This window comes from Hypanus sabinus, unplaced genomic scaffold, assembly GCF_030144855.1.
Source record: "Hypanus sabinus isolate sHypSab1 unplaced genomic scaffold, sHypSab1.hap1 scaffold_932, whole genome shotgun sequence".
Taxonomy (NCBI): Eukaryota; Metazoa; Chordata; class Chondrichthyes; order Myliobatiformes; family Dasyatidae; genus Hypanus; species Hypanus sabinus.
In genome coordinates, this window is record NW_026781786.1 from 54,063 (window position 1) to 72,803 (window position 18,741).

Consider the following 18,741-nt stretch of genomic DNA (forward strand, 5'->3'; position numbering starts at 1 on the left):
TCTCTCTGGGTATCGGGGTCTCTCTCTCTCTGGGTATCGGGGTCTCTCTCTCTCTCTCTCTCTCTCTCTGGGTATCGGGGTGTCTCTCTCTGGGTATCGGGGTCTTTCTCTCTCTCTCTGGGTATTGGTGACTCTCTCTCTGCCTGTGTATTGTGGTCTCTTTCTCTCTCCCTCTCCGGGTATCAGAGTCTTTCACTCTCTCTCTGGGTATCGGGGTCTCTCTCTCTCTCTGGGTATCGGGGTCTCTCTCGCTCCCTCTCTGGGTATCGGGGTCACTCTCTCTCTCTCTGGGTATCGGGGTCTCTCTCTCTCTCTCTGGGTATCGGTTTATCTCTCTCTGGGTATCGAGGTCTCTCTCTCTGGGTATCGGGGTCTCTCTCTCTGGGTATCGGGGTCTCTCTCTCTGGGTATCGGGGTCTCTCTCTCTGGGTATCGGGGTCTCTCTCTCTGGGTATCGGGGTCTCTCTCTCTGGGTATCGGGGTCTCTTTCTGGGTATCGGTGCCTCTCTGGGTATCGGTGCCTCTCTCTGGGTATCGGGGTATCTCTCTCTCTCTGGGTATCGAGGTCCCTCTCTCTGGGTATCGGGGTCTCTCTGGGTATCAAAGTCTCTCTCTGGGTATCGGGGTCTCTCTGGGTATCAAAGTCTCTCTCTGGGTATCGGGGTCTCACTCTCTGGGTATCAGTGCCTCTCTCTGGGTATCGGTGCCTCTCTCTGGGTATCGGGGTATCTCTCTCTCTCTGGGTATCGGGGTCTCTCTCTCTCTCTGGGTATCGAGGTCCCTCTCTCTGGGTATCAGGGTCTCTCTGGGTATCGAGGTCTTTCTCTCTCTCTGGGTATTGGTGACTCTCTCTCTGCCTGTGTATTGTGGTCTCTTTCTCTCTCCCTCTCCGGGTATCAGAGTCTTTCTCTCTCTCTCTGGGTATCGGGGTCTCTCTCTCTCTGGGTATCGGAGTCTCTCTCTCTCTCTGGGTATCGGAGTCTCTCTCTCTCTCTGGGTATCGGAGTCTCTCTCTCTCTCTGGGTATCGGGGTCTCTCTGGGTATCAAAGTCTCTCTCTGGGTATCTGGGTCTCACTCTCTGGGTATCGGGGTCTCTCTGGGTATCGGGGTCTCTCTCTCTGGGTATCGGTGCCTCTCTCTGGGTATCGGTGCCTCTCTCTGGGTATCGGGGTATCTCTCTCTCTCTGGGTATCGAGGTCTCTCTCTCTCAGGGTTTCGGTGTCTCTCTCTCTGTATCGGGGTCTCTCTCCCTCTCTGGGTATCGGGGTCTCTCTCTCTGTGGGCATTGGGTTCTCTCTCTCTCTGGGTATCGGGGTCTCTCTCTCTGGGTATCGGGGTCTCTCTCTCTGTGGGCATTGGGTTCTCTCTCTCTCTGGGTATCGGGGTCTCTCTCTCTCTCTCTCTCTCTCCCTCTGGGTATCGTGGTCTCTCTCTCTCAGGGTTTCGGTGTCTCTCTCTCTGTATCGGGGTCTCTCTCCCTCTCTGGGTATCGGGGTCTCTCTCTCTGTGGGCATTGGGTTCTCTCTCTCTCTGGGTATCGGGGTCTCTCTCTCTGGGTATCGGGGTCTCTCTCTCTGTGGGCATTGGGTTCTCTCTCTCTCTCTGGGTATCGGGGTCTCTCTCTCTGGGTATCGAGGTCTCTCTGGGTCTCGGGGTCTCTCTCTCTGGGTATCGGGGTCTCTCTGGGTATCAAACTCACTCTCTCTGGGTATCGGGGTCTCTCTCTGGGTATCGGTGCCTCTCTCTGGGTATCGGGGTATCTCTCTCTCTCTCTGGGTATCGGGGTATCTCTCTCTCTCTCTGGGTATCGGGGTCTCTCTCTCTCTCTCTGGGTATCGAGGTCCCTCTCTCTGGGTATCGAGGTCCCTCTCTCTGGGTATCGAGGTCCCTCTCTCTGGGTATCGGGGTCTCCCTGGGTATCAAAGTCTCTCTCTGCGTATCGGGGTCTCACTCTCTGGGTATCGGGGTCTCTCTCTCTGGGTATCGGTGCCTTTGGGTATCGGTGCCTCTCTCTGGGTATCGGGGTATCTCTCTCTCTCTGGGTATCGGGGTCTCTCTCTCTCTCTCTGGGTATCGGGGTCTCTCTCTCTCTGGGTATCGGGGTCTGTCTCTCTCTCTCCCCCCATCTGGGTATCAAAGTCTCTCTCTCTGGGTATCAGGGTATCTCTCTCTGGGTATCGGAGTCTCTCTCTCTCTGGGTATCGGAGTCTCTCTCTCTCTCTCTGGGTATCGCGGTATCTCTCTCTGGTTATCTGGCTCTCTCTCTCTCTGGGTATCGGGGTCTCTCTCTCTCTCTCTCTGGGTATCGCGGTATCTCTCTCTGGTTATCTGGCTCTCTCTCTCTCTGGGTATCGGGGTCTCTCTCTCTCTCTCTCTGGGTATCGGGGTCTCTCTCTCTCTCTGGGTATCGGTCTCTCTCTCTCTGGGTATCGGTCTCTCTCTCTGGGTATCGGGGTGTCTCTCTCTCTGGGTATTGGGGTCTTTCTCTCTCTCTGGGTATCGGTGTCTCTCTCTCTCCCTGTGTATTGGGGTCTCTCTCTCACTGGGTATCGGTGTCTCTCTCTCTGGGTATCAGGGTGTCTCTCTCTCTCTCTCTCTGGCTTTCGGGGTCTCCCTCTCTGGGTATCGGGGTCTCTCTCTCTCTATCTCTGGGTATCGGGGCCCACTCTCTCTGGGTATCGGGGTTCTCTCTCTCTGTGGGCATTGGGTTCTCTCTCTCTCAGGGTTTCGGTGTCTCTCTCTCTCTCTGTATCGGGGTCTCTCTCCCTCTCTGGGTATCGGGGTCTCTCTCCCTCTCTGGGTATCGGGGTCTCTCTCCCTCTGGGTATCAGGGTCTTTTCTCTCTCTCTCTGGGTGTTGGGGTCTCTCTCACTCTGGGTATCGGGGCCTCTCTCTCTCTGGGTATCGGGGTCTCTCTCTCTCACTCTCCGGGTATCGGGGTCTCTCTCACTCTATGGGTATCGGGGTCGCGCTGGGTATCGGGGTCTCTCTCTTTCTATCTCTCTGGGTATCGGGGTCTATCTCTCTCTGGGTATCGGTGTCTCTCTCTCTGCCTGTGTATTGGGGTCCTCGCTCTCTCTCTCTCTCTGGGTATCGAGGTCTCTCTCTTTGGGTATCGGTGTCTCTCTCTGGGTATCGGGGTCTCTCTCTCCCTCTGGGTATCGGGGTCTCTCTCGCTCTCTGGGTATCGTAGTCTCTCTGGGTATCGAGGTCTCTCTGGGTATCGGGGTCTCTCTCTGGGTATCGGGGTCTCTCTCTGGGTATCGGGGTCTCTCTGGGTATCAAACTCACTCTCTCTGGGTATCGGGGTCTCTCTCTGGGTATCGGTGCCTCTCTCTGGGTATCGGGGTATCTCTTTCTCTCTGGGTATCGGGGTCTCTCTCTCTCTCTCTCTGGGTATCGGGATCTCTCTCTCTGGGTATCGAGGTCCCTCTCTCTGGGTATCAAAGTCTCTCTCTGGGTATCGGGGTTTCACTCTCTGGGTATCGGGGTCTTTCTCTCTCTATGGGTATTGGAGACTCTCTCTCTGCCTGTGTATTGGGGTCCCTCTCTGGGTATCGGGGTCTCTCTCTTTGGGTATCGGTGTCTCTCTCTCTGGGTATCGGGGTGTCTCTCTCTGGGTATCGGGGTCTTTCTCTCTCTCTGGGTATTGGTGACTCTCTCTCTGCCTGTGTATTGGGGTCTCTTTCTCTCTCCCTCTCCGGGTATCAGAGTCTTTCACTCTCTCTCTGGGTATCGGGGTCTCTCTCGCTCCCTCTCTAGGTATCGGGGTTTCTCTCTCTCTGGGTATCAGGGTCACTCTCTCTCTGGGTATCGGGGTCTGTCTCTCTCTCTCTCTCTCCCCCCATCTGGGTATCAAAGTCTCTCTCTCTCTGGGTATCAGGGTATCTCTCTCTGGGTATCGGGGTCTCTCTCTCTCTGGGTATCGGAGTCTCTCTCTCTCTCTGGGTATCGGGGTATCTCTCTCTCTCTCTGGGTATCGGGGTCTCTCTCTCTCTCTCTGGGTATCGGGGTCTCTCTCTCTCTCTGGGTATCGGGGTCTCTCTCCCTCTGGGCATCGGGGTCTCTCTCCCTCTCTGTGTATCGGGGTCTCTCTCTCTCTGGGTATCGGGGTCACTCTCTCTCCCTCTCTGTGTATCGGGGTCTCTCTCCCTCTGGGTATCGGGGTCTCTCTCCCTCTCTGTGTATCGGGGTCTCTCTCCCTCTGGGTATCGGGGTCTCTCTCCCTCTCTGTGTATCGGGGTCTCTCTCCCTCCGGGTATCGGGGTCTCTCTCACTCTATGGGTATCGGGGTCTCTCTCTTTCTATCTCTCTGGGTATCGGGGTCTATCTCTCTCTGGGTATCAGGGTCTTTCTCTCTCTCTCTGGGTATCGGTCTCTCTCTCTCTGCCTGTGTATTGGGGTCTTCGCTCTCTCTGGGTATCGAGGTCTCTCTCTTTGGGTATCGGTGCCTCTCTCTGGGTATCGGGGTATCTCTCTCTCTGGGTATCAGGGTCTTTCTCTCTCTCTCTGCCTGTGTATTGGGGTCTTCGCTCTCTCTGGGTATCGAGGTCTCTCTCTTTGGGTATTGGTGTCTCTCTCTCTGGGTATCGGGGTTTCTCTCTCTCTGGGTATCGGGGTGTCTCTCTCTCTCTCCATCTCTGGCTTTCGGGGTATTTCTCCCTCTCTGGGTATCGGGGTCTCTCTCTCTCTCTCTCTCTCTCTCTCTCACTCTCTCTCTGGGTTTCGGGGTCTCTCTCTCTCTCTTTGGGTATCGGAGTCTCTCTGGGTATCGGGGTCTCTCTCTCTGGGTATCGGGGTCTCTCTCTCTCTGGGTATCGGGGTCTCTCTCTCTCTCTCTCTCTGGGTATCGGGGTCTCTCTCTCTGGGTATCGGGATCTCTCTCTCTGGGTATCGAGGTCCCTCTGGGTATCGGGGTCTCTCTGGGTATCAAAGTCTCTCTCTGGGTATCAGGGTCACTCTCTCTCTGGGTATCGGGGTCTGTCTCTCTCTCTCTCTCTCCCCCCATCTGGGTATCAAAGTCTCTCTCTCTGGGTATCGGGGTCTCTCTCTCTGGGTATCGGAGTTTCTCTCTCTCTCTCTGGGTATCGGGGTATCTCTCTCTGGTTATCTGGCTCTCTCTCTCTCTGGGTATCGGGGTCTCTCTCTCTGGGTATCGGTGTCTCTCTCTCTCCCTGTGTATTGGGGTCTCTCTCTCACTGGGTATCGGTGTCTCTCTCTCTGGGTATCAGGGTGTCTCTCTCTCTCTCTCTCTGGCTTTCGGGGTCTCCCTCTCTGGGTATCGGGGTCTCTCTCTCTGTGGGCATTGGGTTCTCTCTCTCTCTGGGTATCGTGGTCTCTCTCTCTCAGGGTTTCGGTGTCTCTCTCTCTGTATCGGGGTCTCTCTCCCTCTGGGTATCGGTCTCTCTCTCTCTCTGGGTATTGGGGTCTCTCTCTCTCTGGGTATCGGGGTGTCTCTGTCTCCCTGTGTATTGGGGTCTCTCTCTCTCACTGGGTATCGTGGTCTCTCTCTCGCTCTGGGTATCGGTCTCTCTCTCTCTCTGGGTATCGGTGTCTCTCTCTCTCTGGGTATCGGGGTCTCTCTCTCCCTCTCTGGGTATCGGGCTCTCTCTCTCTCTGGGTATTGGAGATTGTTTGTCTGTGTCAATCGGGGTCTGTCCCCTTAAGTGTTTCTAACTGCCTCTCTGTTACCGGGTTTGTGTTTATCTGCTCTCTCTACCTCTCCCTGTTCTAACCATGCTCTCTGCTGCATCATCAGCCCCTCTCTGCTTACCTGTCACCCTCAGACGCTCTGAGTGTTACTGCCCCGCGTCCTGCCCGGCCCCCTGCATAGAGTGGGCAGTGGAAGGGCTTGTCGCGGGTGTGGATACGCTGGTGCCGCCGCAGGATGGAGGACTGGCTGAAATCCTTGGCGCAGACAGGGCAGCGGAAGGGCCGCTCTCCAGTGTGGGTGCGCTGGTGGGTGGCCAGGTTGGACAGCCTGCTGAAGGCCCGCCCGCAGGTCTGGCAGCCGAAGGGCTTCTCTCCGGTGTGGGTCAGCTGGTGTTTGACCAGGTTGGAGGGCTGGCTGAACTCCTTGCCGCATGTCTGGCAGCGGAAGGGCCGCTCGCCGGTGTGAGTACGCTCGTGACGCACCAGGTTTGACTTGTGGTTGAAGTCTTTCTCACAGGTGGGGCACTTGAAGGGCCGCTCGCCCGTGTGCACCCGTAGGTGACGCTCAAAATGGCAGGAGTGTTCAAAGGTCTTCCCGCAGTCAGAGCAGATGAAACCACGCTGGTCGGGCCGGCAGCGTCTCCGGGGTCCACTCCGCCCCCCTCCTCCTCCCTCCTCCCCTCTTCCCGAATGGACGCCTCCCGCTCCCTTCGGCGCGGACTGACGGATCTGCGGACCGGGCTCTGGGCGCTCCTGCGCCTGCTCGCCGTCCATCGGCCTCTGCGGGGTGAGGAGGAACGGTCAGCAAGCACATCTTCTCCCTTTCAGTCTCGCTCACCCTCCTGCCCTGCTCTGCTCGTGGGCTCTGCACTCCACCTTCGATCACCTGGGCAGTAGTAATACCTGCATCTGGCCACTGCTCAGCATTCAATACAATCATATCCTCAGTTCTCAGCAACAACCTCCCAAAGCTGGGCCTCTGTACCTCCCTCTGCAGCTGCATCTCGACGTCCTCACAGTCAGTTACAGATTGGAGGGTCTGAACCTCACTGAGCAGCAACATGTGCTCCGCCCACTGCTCTACACTCACAACTGCGTGGCTGGACACAGCTCAAATGCCATCGACATCTCCGCCAATGCCACAATCTCAGATGCTGACGAGGAGGTGCACAGGCATGAGAAAGGTCAGCTGGTGCAGGGGAGGGTTCTCGCATCGACAACCTTGGTCTCAAAGTCAGTAAGACCAAGGAATCGATTGTGGATTTCAGGAAGGGAAGTCGAGGGACCACACACCAGTCCATATCAATGGAGAGGGTGATTCCTCAGTGGCAACATCTCTGAAGATCCATCCGTCTGGACCCAACACATCCATGCTGAGGAGCGGTCCCTGGCAAATTTCCGGACTGGTACCATGGAGAGCAGTCTGTCACTGACCCCTTCACTCCGGACCAGCCCTCCTCTCATCACTCTGCAGGGACAGCTCCTACCCCTTCACTCCGGACCAGCCCTCCTCTCACCACTCTGCAGCGACAGCTCCTACCCCTTCACTCCGGACCAGCCCTCCTCTCATCACTCTGCAGGGACAGCTCCTACCCCTTCACTCCGGACCAGCTCTCCTCTCATCACTCTGCAGGGACAGCTCCTACCCCTTCACTCCGGACCAGCCCTCCTCTCCCCACTCTGCAGGGACAGCTCCTACTCCTTCACTCCGGACCAGCCCTCCTCTCACCACTCTGCAGGGACAGCTCCTACCCCTTCACTCCGAACCAGCCCTCCTCCCATCACTCTGCAGGGACAGCTCCTAACCCTTCACTCCGGACCAGCCCTCCTCTCCCCACTCTGCAGGGACAGCTCCTACCCCTTCACTCCGGACCAGCCCTCCTCCCATCACTCTGCAGGGACAGCTCCTACCCCTACACTCCGGACCAGCCCTCCTCTCATCACTCTGCAGGGACAGCTCCTACCCCTTCACTCCGGACCAGCCCTCCTCTCATCACTCTGCAGGGATAGCTCCTACCCCTTCACTCCGGACCAGCCCTCCTCCCATCACTCTGCAGGGACAGCTCCTACCCCTTCACTCCGGACCAGCCCTCCTCTCACCACTCTGCAGGGACAGCTCCTACCCCTTCACTCCGGACCAGCCCTCCTCTCATCAGTCTGCAGGGACAGCTCCTACCCCTTCACTCCGGACCAGCCCTCCTCTCATCACTCTGCAGGGACAGCTCCTACCCCTTCACTCCGGACCAGCCCTCCTCTCATCACCCTGCAGGGACAGCTCCTACCCCTTCACTCCGGACCAGCCCTCCTCTCATCACTCTGCAGGGACAGCTCCTACCCCTTCACTCCGGACCAGCCCTCCTCTCATCACTCTGCAGGGACAGCTCCTACCCCTTCACTCCAGACCAGCCCTCCTCTCATCACCCTGCAGGGACAGCTCCTACCCCTTCACTCCGGACCAGCTCTCCTCTCATCACTCTGCAGGGACAGCGCCTACCCCTTCACTCCGGACCAGCCCTCCTCTCATCACTCTGCAGGGACAGCTCATACCCGTTCACTCCGGACCAGCCCTCCTCTCATCACTCTGCAGGGACAGCTCCTACCCCTTCACTCCGGACCAGCCCTCCTCTCATCACTCTGGAGGGACAGCTCCTACCCCTTCACTCCGGACCAGCCCTCCTCTCATCACTCTGCAGGGACAGCTCCTACCCCTTCACTCCGGACCAGCCCTCCTCTCATCACTCTGAAGGGACAGCTCCTAACCATTCACTCCGGACCAGCCCTCCTCTCATCACTCTGCAGGGACAGCTCCTAACCCTTCACTCCGGACCAGCCCTCCTCTCATCACTCTGCAGGGACAGCTCCTACCCCTTCACTCCGGACCAGCCCTCCTCTCACCACTCTGCAGGGACAGCTCCTACCCGTTCACTCCGGACCAGCCCTCCTCTCACCACTCTGCAGGGACAGCTCCTACCCCTTCGCTCCGGACCAGCCCTCTTCTCACCACTCTGCAGGGACAGCTCCTACCCCTTCAATCCGGACCAGCCCTCCTCTCATCACTCTGCAGGGACAGCTCCTACCCCTTCACTCCGGACCAGCCCTCATCTCATCACTCTGCAGGGACAGCTCCTACCCCTTCACTCCGGACCAGCCCTCCTCTCATCACTCTGCAGGGACAGCTCCTACACCTTCACTCCGGACCATCCCTCCTCTCACCACTCTGCAGGGACAGCTCCCACCTCTTCACTCCGGACCAGCCCTCCTCTCATCACTCTGCAGGGACAGCTCCTACCCCTTCACTCCGGACCAGCTCTCCTCCCATCACTCTGGAGGGACAGCTCCTACTCCTTCACTCCGGACCAGCCCTCCTCTCATCACTCTGCAGGGACAGCTCCTACTCCTTCACTCCGGACCAGCCCTCCTCTCATCACTCTGCAGGGACAGCTCCTACCCCTTCACTCCGGACCAGCCCTCCTCTCATCACTCTGCAGGGACAGCTCCTACCCCTTCACTCCGGACCAGCCCTCCTCTCATCACTCTGCAGGGACAGCTCCTACCCCTTCACTCCGGACCAGCCCTCCTCTCATCACTCTGCAGGGACAGCTCCTACCCCTTCACTCCGGACCAGCCCTCCTCTCATCACTCTGCAGGGACAGCTCCTACCCCTTCACTCCGGACCAGCCCTCCTCTCATCACTCTGCAGGGACAGCTCCTACCCCTTCACTCCGGACCAGCCCTCCTCTCATCAGTCTGCAGGGACAGCTCCTACCCCTTCACTCCGGACCAGCCCTCCTCTCATCACTCTGCAGGGACAGCTCCTACCCCTTCACTCCGGACCAGCCCTCCTCTCAACACTCTGCAGCGATAGCTCCTACCCCTTCACTCCGGACCAGCCCTCCTCTCATCACTCTGCAGGGACAGCTCCTACCCCTTCACTCCGGACCAGCTCTCCTCTCATCACTCTGCAGGGACAGCTCCTACCCCTTCACTCCGGACCAGCCCTCCTCTCCCCACTCTGCAGGGACAGCTCCTACTCCTTCACTCCGGACCAGCCCTCCTCTCACCACTCTGCAGGGACAGCTCCTACCCCTTCACTCCGAACCAGCCCTCCTCCCATCACTCTGCAGGGACAGCTCCTAACCCTTCACTCCGGACCAGCCCTCCTCTCCCCACTCTGCAGGGACAGCTCCTACCCCTTCACTCCGGACCAGCCCTCCTCCCATCACTCTGCAGGGACAGCTCCTACCCCTACACTCCGGACCAGCCCTCCTCTCATCACTCTGCAGGGACAGCTCATACCCGTTCACTCCGGACCAGCCCTCCTCTCATCACTCTGCAGGGACAGCTCCTACCCCTTCACTCCGGACCAGCCCTCCTCTCATCACTCTGGAGGGACAGCTCCTACCCCTTCACTCCGGACCAGCCCTCCTCTCATCACTCTGCAGGGACAGCTCCTACCCCTTCACTCCGGACCAGCCCTCCTCTCATCACTCTGAAGGGACAGCTCCTAACCATTCACTCCGGACCAGCCCTCCTCTCATCACTCTGCAGGGACAGCTCCTAACCCTTCACTCCGGACCAGCCCTCCTCTCATCACTCTGCAGGGACAGCTCCTACCCCTTCACTCCGGACCAGCCCTCCTCTCACCACTCTGCAGGGACAGCTCCTACCCCTTCACTCCGGACCAGCCCTCCTCTCACCACTCTGCAGGGACAGCTCCTACCCCTTCACTCCGGACCAGCCCTCTTCTCACCACTCTGCAGGGACAGCTCCTACCCCTTCAATCCGGACCAGCCCTCCTCTCATCACTCTGCAGGGACAGCTCCTACCCCTTCAGTCCGGACCAGCCCTCATCTCATCACTCTGCAGGGACAGCTCCTACCCCTTCACTCCGGACCAGCCCTCCTCTCATCACTCTGCAGGGACAGCTCCTACCCCTTCACTCCGGACCATCCCTCCTCTCACCACTCTGCAGGGACAGCTCCCACCCCTTCACTCCGGACCAGCCCTCCTCTCATCACTCTGGAGGGACAGCTCCTACCCCTTCACTCCGGACCAGCTCTCCTCCCATCACTCTGGAGGGACAGCTCCTACTCCTTCACTCCGGACCAGCCCTCCTCTCATCACTCTGCAGGGACAGCTCCTACCCCTTCACTCCGGACCAGCCCTCCTCTCATCACTCTGCAGGGACAGCTCCTACCCCTTCACTCCGGACCAGCCCTCCTCTCACCACTCTGCAGGGACAGCTCCTACTCCTTCACTCCGGACCAGCCCTCCTCTCATCACTCTGCAGGGACAGCTCCTACCCCTTCACTCCGGACCAGCCCTCCTCTCATCACTCTGCAGGGACAGCTCCTACCCCTTCACTCCGGACCAGCCCTCCTCTCATCACTCTGCAGGGACAGCTCCTACCCCTTCACTCCGGACCAGCCCTCCTCTCATCACTCTGCAGGGACAGCTCCTACCCCTTCACTCCGGACCAGCCCTCCTCTCATCACTCTGCAGGGACAGCTCCTACCCGTTCACTCCGGACCAGCCCTCCTCTCATCACTCTGCAGGGACAGCTCCTACCCCTTCACTCCGGACCAGCCCTCCTCTCATCACTCTGCAGGGACAGCTCCTACCCGTTCACTCCGGACCAGCCCTCCTCTCACCACTCTGCAGGGACAGCTCCTACCCCTTCACTCCGGACCAGCCCTCTTCTCACCACTCTGCAGGGACAGCTCCTACCCCTTCACTCCGGACCAGCCCTCCTCTCATCACTCTGCAGGGACAGCTCCTACCCCTTCACTCCGGACCAGCCCTCCGCTCACCAGTCTGCAGAGACAGCTCCTACCCCTTCACTACGGACCAGCCCTCCTCTCATCACTCTGCAGGGACAGCTCCTACCCCTTCACTCCGGACCAGCCCTCCTCTCATCACTCTGCAGGGACAGCTCCTACCCCTTCACTCCGGACCAGCCCTCTTCTCACCACTCTGCAGGGACAGCTCTAACCACTTCACTCCGGACCAGCCCTCCTCTCATCACTCTGCAGGGACAGCTCCTACCCCTTCACTCCGGACCAGCTCTCCTCCCATCACTCTGGAGGGACAGCTCCTACTCCTTCACTCCGGACCAGCCCTCCTCTCACCACTCTGCAGGGACAGCTCCCACCCCTTCACTCCGGACCAGCCCTCCTCTCATCACTCTGCAGGGACAGCTCCTACCCCTTCACTCCGGACCAGCTCTCCTCCCATCACTCTGGAGGGACAGCTCCTACTCCTTCACTCCGGACCAGCCCTCCTCTCATCACTCTGCAGGGACAGCTCCTACTCCTTCACTCCGGACCAGCCCTCCTCTCATCACTCTGCAGGGACAGCTCCTACCCCTTCACTCCGGACCAGCCCTCCTCTCATCACTCTGCAGGGACAGCTCCTACCCATTCACTCCGGACCAGCCCTCCTCTCATCACTCTGCAGGGACAGCTCCTACCCCTTCACTCCGGACCAGCCCTCCTCTCATCACTCTGCAGGGACAGCTCCTACCCCTTCACTCCGGACCAGCCCTCCTCTCATCACTCTGCAGGGACAGCTCCTACCCGTTCACTCCGGACCAGCCCTCCTCTCATCACTCTGCAGGGACAGCTCCTACCCCTTCACTCCGGACCAGCCCTCCTCTCATCACTCTGCAGGGACAGCTCCTACCCGTTCACTCCGGACCAGCCCTCCTCTCACCACTCTGCAGGGACAGCTCCTACCCCTTCACTCCGGACCAGCCCTCTTCTCACCACTCTGCAGGGACAGCTCCTACCCCTTCACTCCGGACCAGCCCTCCTCTCACCACTCTGCAGGGACAGCTCCTAACCCTTCACTCCGGACCAGCCCTCCTCTCATCACTCTGCAGGGACAGCTCCTACCCCTTCACTCCAGACCAGCCCTCCTCCCATCACTCTGGAGGGACAGCTCCTACCCCTTCACTCCGGACCAGCCCTCCTCTCATCACTCTGCAGGGACAGCTCCTACCCCTTCACTCCGGACCAGCCCTCCTCTCATCACTCTGCAGGGACAGCTCCTACCCCTTCACTCCGGACCAGCCCTCCTCTCATCACTCTGCAGGGACAGCTCCTACCCCTTCACTCCGGAACAGCCCTCCGCTCACCAGTCTGCAGAGACAGCTCCTACCCCTTCACTACGGACCAGCCCTCCTCTCATCACTCTGCAGGGACAGCTCCTACCCCTTCACTCCGGACCAGCCCTCCTCTCATCACTCTGCAGGGACAGCTCCTACCCCTTCACTCCGGACCAGCCCTCTTCTCACCACTCTGCAGGGACAGCTCTAACCACTTCACTCCGGACCAGCCCTCCTCTCATCACTCTGCAGGGACAGCTCCTACCCCTTCACTCCGGACCAGCTCTCCTCCCATCACTCTGGAGGGACAGCTCCTACTCCTTCACTCCGGACCAGCCCTCCTCTCATCAATCTGCAGGGACAGCTCCTACCCCTTCACTCCGGACCAGCCCTCCTCTCATCACTCTGCAGGGACAGCTCCTACCCCTTCACTCCGGACCAGCCCTCCTCTCATCACTCTGCATGGACAGCTCCTACCCGTTCACTCCGGACCAGCCCTCCTCTCACCACTCTGCAGGGACAGCTCCTACCCGTTCACTCCGGACCAGCCCTCCTCTCATCACTCTGCAGGGACAGCTCCTACTCCTTCACTCCGGACCAGCCCTCCTCTCATAACTCTGCAGGGACAGCTCCTACCCGTTCACTCCGGACCAGCCCTCCTCTCACCACTCTGCAGGGACAGCTCCTACCCCTTCACTCCGGACCAGCTCTCCTCCCATCACTCTGGAGGGACAGCTCCTACTCCTTCACTCCGGACCAGCCCTCCTCTCATCACTCTGCAGGGACAGCTCCTACTCCTTCACTCCGGACCAGCCCTCCTCTCATCACTCTGCAGGGACAGCTCCTACCCCTTCACTCCGGACCAGCCCTCCTCTCATCACTCTGCTGGGACAGCTCCTACCCCTTCACTCCGGACCAGCCCTCCTCTCATCACTCTGCAGGGACAGCTCCTACCCGTTCACTCCGGACCAGCCCTCCTCTCATCACTCTGCAGGGACAGCTCCCACCCCTTCACTCTGGACCAGCCCTCCTCTCATCACTCTGCAGGGACAGCTCCTACCCCTTCACTCCGGACCAGCCCTCCTCTCATCAGTCTGCAGGGACAGCTCCTACCCCTTCACTCCGGACCAGCCCTCCTCTCATCACTCTGCAGGGACAGCTCCCACCCCTTCACTCCGGACCAGCCCTCCTCCCATCACTCTGGAGGGACAGCTCCTACCCCTTCACTCCGGACCAGCCCTCCTCTCATCACTCTGCAGGGACAGCTCCTACCCCTTCACTCCGGACCAGCTCTCCTCTCATCACTCTGCAGGGACAGCTCCTACCCCTTCACTCCGGACCAGCCCTCCTCTCATCACTCTGCAGGAACAGCTCCTACCCCTTCACTCCGGACCAGCCCTCCTCTCATCACTCTGCAGGGACAGCTCCTACCCCTTCACTCCGGACCAGCTCTCCTCCCACCACTCTGCAGGGACAGCTCCCACCCCTTCACTCCGGACCAGTCCTCCTCTCATCACTCTGCAGGGACAGCTCCTACCCCTTCACTCCGGACCAGCCCTCCTCTCATCACTCTGCAGGGACAGCTCCTACCCCTTCACTCCGGACCAGCCCTCCTCTCATCACTCTGCAGGGACAGCTCCTACCCCTTCACTCCGGACCAGCCCTCCTCTCACCACTCTGCAGGGACAGCTCCTACCCCTTCACTCCGGACCAGCCCTCCTCTCATCACTCTGCAGGGTCAGCTCCTACCCCTTCACTCCGGACCAGCCCTCCTCTCATCACTCTGCAGGGACAGCTCCTACCCGTTCACTCCGGACCAGCCCTCCTCTCATCACTCTGCAGGGACAGCTCCTACCCCTTCACTCCGGACCAGCCCTCCTCTCACCACTCTGCAGGGACAGCTCCCACCCCTTCACTCAGGACCAGCTCTCCTCCCATCACTCTGGAGGGACAGCTCCTACTCCTTCACTCCGGACCAGCCCTCCTCTCATCACTCTGCAGGGACAGCTCCCAGCCCTTCACTCCGGACCAGCCCTCCTCTCATTACTCTGCAGGGACAGCTCCTACCCCTTCACTCCGGACCAGCTCTCCTCTCATCACTCTGCAGGGACAGCTCCTACCCCTTCACTCCGGACCAGCCCTCTTCTCACCACTCTGCAGGGACAGCTCCCACCCCTTCACTCCGGACCAGCTCTCCTCCCATCACTCTGCAGGGACAGCTCCTACCCCTTCACCCCGGACCAGCCCTCCTCTCATCACTCTGCAGGGACAGCTCCCACCCCTTCACTCCGGACCAGCCCTCCTCTCATCACTCTGCAGGGACAGCTCCTACCCCTTCACTCCGGACCAGCCCTCCTCTCATCCCTCTGGAGGGACAGCTCCTACCCCTTCACTCCGGACCAGCCCTCCTCTCATCACTCTGCAGGGACACCTCCTACCCCTTCACTCCGGACCAGCCCTCTTCTCACCACTCTGCAGGGACAGCTCCCACCCCTTCACTCCGGACCAGCCCTCCTCTCATCACTCTGCAGGGACAGCTCCTACCCCTTCACTCCGGACCAGCCCTCCTCTCATCACTCTGCAGGGACAGCTCCTACCCCATCACTCCGGACCAGCTCTCCTCCCATCACTCTGCAGGGACAGCTCCTACCCCTTCACTCCGGACCAGCCCTCCTCTCATCACTCTGCAGGGACAGCTCCCACCCCTTCACTCCGGACAAGCCGTCCTCTCCCCACTCTGCAGAGACAGCTCCTACCCCTTCACTACGGACCAGCCCTCCTCTCATCACTCTGCAGGGACAGCTCCTACCCCTTCACTCCGGACAAGCCCTCCTCTCATCACTCTGCAGGGACAGCTCATACCCCTTCACTCCGGACCAGCCCTCCTCCCATCAATCTGGAGGGACAGCTAAAACCCCTTCACTCCGGACCAGCCCTCCTCTCATCACTCTACAGGGACAGCTCCTACCCCTTCACTCCGGACCAGCCCTCCTCTCACCACTCTGCAGCGAGAGCTCCTACCCCTTCACTCCGGACCAGCCCTCCTCTCATCACTCTGCAGGGACAGCTCCTACCCGTTCACTCCGGACCAGCCCTCCTCTCATCACTCTGCAGGGACAGCTCCTACCCCTTCACTCCGGACCAGCCCTCCTCTCATCACTCTGCAGGGACAGCTCCTACCCCTTCACTCCGGACCAGCCCTCCTCTCATTACTCTGGAGGGACAGCTCCTACCCCTTCACTCCGGACCAGCCCTCTTCTCACCACTCTGCAGGGACAGCTCCCACCACTTCACTCCGGACCAGCCCTCCTCTCATCACTCTGCAGGGACAGCTCCTACCCCTTCACTCCGGACCAGCTCTCCTCCCATCACTCTGGAGGGACAGCTCCTACTCCTTCACTCCGGACCAGCCCTCCTCTCATCACTCTGCAGGGATAGCTCCTACTCCTTCACTCCGGACCAGCCCTCCTCTCCCCACTCTGCAGGGTCAGCTCCTACCCCTTCACTCCGGACCAGCCCTCCTCTCATCACTCTGCAGGGACAGCTCCTACCCCTTCACTCCGGACCAGCCCTCCTCTCATCACTCTGCAGGGACAGCTCCTACCCCTTCACTCCGGACCAGCCCTCCTCTCATCACTCTGCAGGGACAGCTCCTACCCGTTCACTCCGGACCAGCCCTCCTCTCACCACTCTGCAGGGACAGCTCCTACCCGTTCACTCCGGACCAGCCCTCCTCTCATCACTCTGCAGGGACAGCTCCTACTCCTTCACTCCGGACCAGCCCTCCTCTCACCACTCTGCAGGGACAGCTCCTACCCCTTCACTCCGGACCAGCCCTCCTCTCATAACTCTGCAGGGACAGCTCCTACCCGTTCTCTCTGGACCAGCCCTCCTCTCACCACTCTGCAGGGACAGCTCCTACCACTTCACTCCGGACCAGCCCTCCTCTCATTACTCTGCAGGGACAGCTCCTACCCCTTCACTCCGGACCAGCTCTCCTCCCATCACTCTGGAGGGACAGCTCCTACTCCTTCACTCCGGACCAGCCCTCCTCTCATCACTCTGCAGGGACAGCTCCTACTCCTTCACTCCGGACCAGCCCTCCTCTCATCACTCTGCAGGGACAGCTCCTACCCCTTCACTCCGGACCAGCCCTCCTCTCATCACTCTGCTGGGACAGCTCCTACCCCTTCACTCCGGACCAGCCCTCCTCTCATCACTCTGCAGGGACAGCTCCTACCCGTTCACTCCGGACCAGCCCTCCTCTCATCACACTGCAGGGACAGCTCCCACCCCTTCACTCCGGACCAGCCCTCCTCTCATCACTCTGCAGGGACAGCTCCTACCCCTTCACTCCGGACCAGCCCTCCTCTCATCAGTCTGCAGGGACAGCTCCTACCCCTTCACTCCGGACCAGCCCTCCTCTCATCACTCTGCAGGGACAGCTCCCACCCCTTCACTCTGGACCAGCCCTCCTCCCATCACTCTGGAGGGACAGCTCCTACCACTTCACTCCGGACCAGCCCTCCTCTCATCACTCTGCAGGGACAGCTCCTACCCCTTCACTCCGGACCAGCCCTCCTCTCATCACTCTGCAGGGACAGCTCCTACCCCTTCACTCCGGACCAGCCCTCCTCTCATCACTCTGCAGGAACAGCTCCTACCCCTTCACTCCGGACCAGCCCTCCTCTCATCACTCTGCAGGGACAGCTCCTACCCCTTCACTCCGGACCAGCCCTCCTCTCACCACTCTGCAGGGACAGCTCCTACCCCTTCACTCCGGACCAGCTCTCCTCACACCACTCTGCAGGGACAGCTCCCACCCCTTCACTCCGGACCAGCCCTCCTCTCATCACTCTGCAGGGACAGCTCCTACCCCTTCACTCCGGACCAGCCCTCCTCTCATCACTCTGCAGGGACAGCTCCTACCCCTTCACTCCGGACCAGCCCTCCTCTCACCACTCTGCAGGGACAGCTCCTACCCCTTCACTCCGGACCAGCCCTCCTCTCATCACTCTGCAGGGTCAGCTCCTACCCCTTCACTCCGGACCAGCCCTCCTCTCATCACTCTGCAGGGACAGCTCCTACCCGTTCACTCCGGACCAGCCCTCCTCTCATCACTCTGCAGGGACAGCTCCTACCCCTTCACTCCGGACCAGCCCTCCTCTCACCACTCTGCAGGGACAGCTCCCACCCCTTCACTCAGGACCAGCTCTCCTCCCATCACTCTGGAGGGACAGCTCCTACTCCTTCACTCCGGACCAGCCCTCCTCTCATCACTCTGCAGGGACAGCTCCCAGCCCTTCACTCCGGACCAGCCCTCCTCTCATTACTCTGCAGGGACAGCTCCTACCCCTTCACTCCGGACCAGCTCTCCTCTCATCACTCTGCAGGGACAGCTCCTACCCCTTCACTCCGGACCAGCCCTCTTCTCATCACTCTGCAGGGACAGCTCCCACCCCTTCACTCCGGACCAGCTCTCCTCCCATCACTCTGCAGGGACAGCTCCTACCCCTTCACTCCGGACCAGCCCTCCTCTCATCACTCTGCAGGGACAGCTCCCACCCCTTCACTCCGGACCAGCCCTCCTCTCATCACTCTGCAGGGACAGCTCCTACCCCTTCACTCCGGACCAGCCCTCCTCTCATCCCTCTGGAGGGACAGCTCCTACCCCTTCACTCCGGACCAGCCCTCCTCTCATCACTCTGCAGGGACAGCTCCTACCCCTTCACTCCGGACCAGCTCTCCTCCCATCACTCTGCAGGGACAGCTCCTACCCCTTCACTCCGGACCAGCCCTCCTCTCATCACTCTGCAGGGACAGCTCCCACCCCTTCACTCCGGACAAGCCGTCCTCTCCCCACTCTGCAGAGACAGCTCCTACCCCTTCACTACGGACCAGCCCTCCTCTCATCACTCTGCAGGGACAGCTCCTACCCCTTCACTCCGGACCAGCCCTCCTCTCATCACTCTGCAGGGACAGC

The 18,741-nt window shown here is 60.0% G+C and overlaps 1 protein-coding gene across 1 annotated transcript in view; it reads right to left on the reverse strand.

Annotated features, from left to right (window-relative positions):
* Nucleotides 1–5,750: 5,750 nt before the first annotated feature.
* LOC132390509 (gastrula zinc finger protein XlCGF49.1-like) overlaps nt 5,751–18,741 on the reverse strand; it is a 56,300-nt gene continuing 43,309 nt past the window's right edge. The window contains exon 2 of the mRNA XM_059963119.1: nt 5,751–6,433. Coding sequence (XP_059819102.1) covers nt 5,771–6,427 — 657 coding nt within the window. The 5' untranslated portion in view covers nt 6,428–6,433 and the 3' untranslated portion in view covers nt 5,751–5,770. The remainder of the gene's footprint in view (nt 6,434–18,741) is intronic.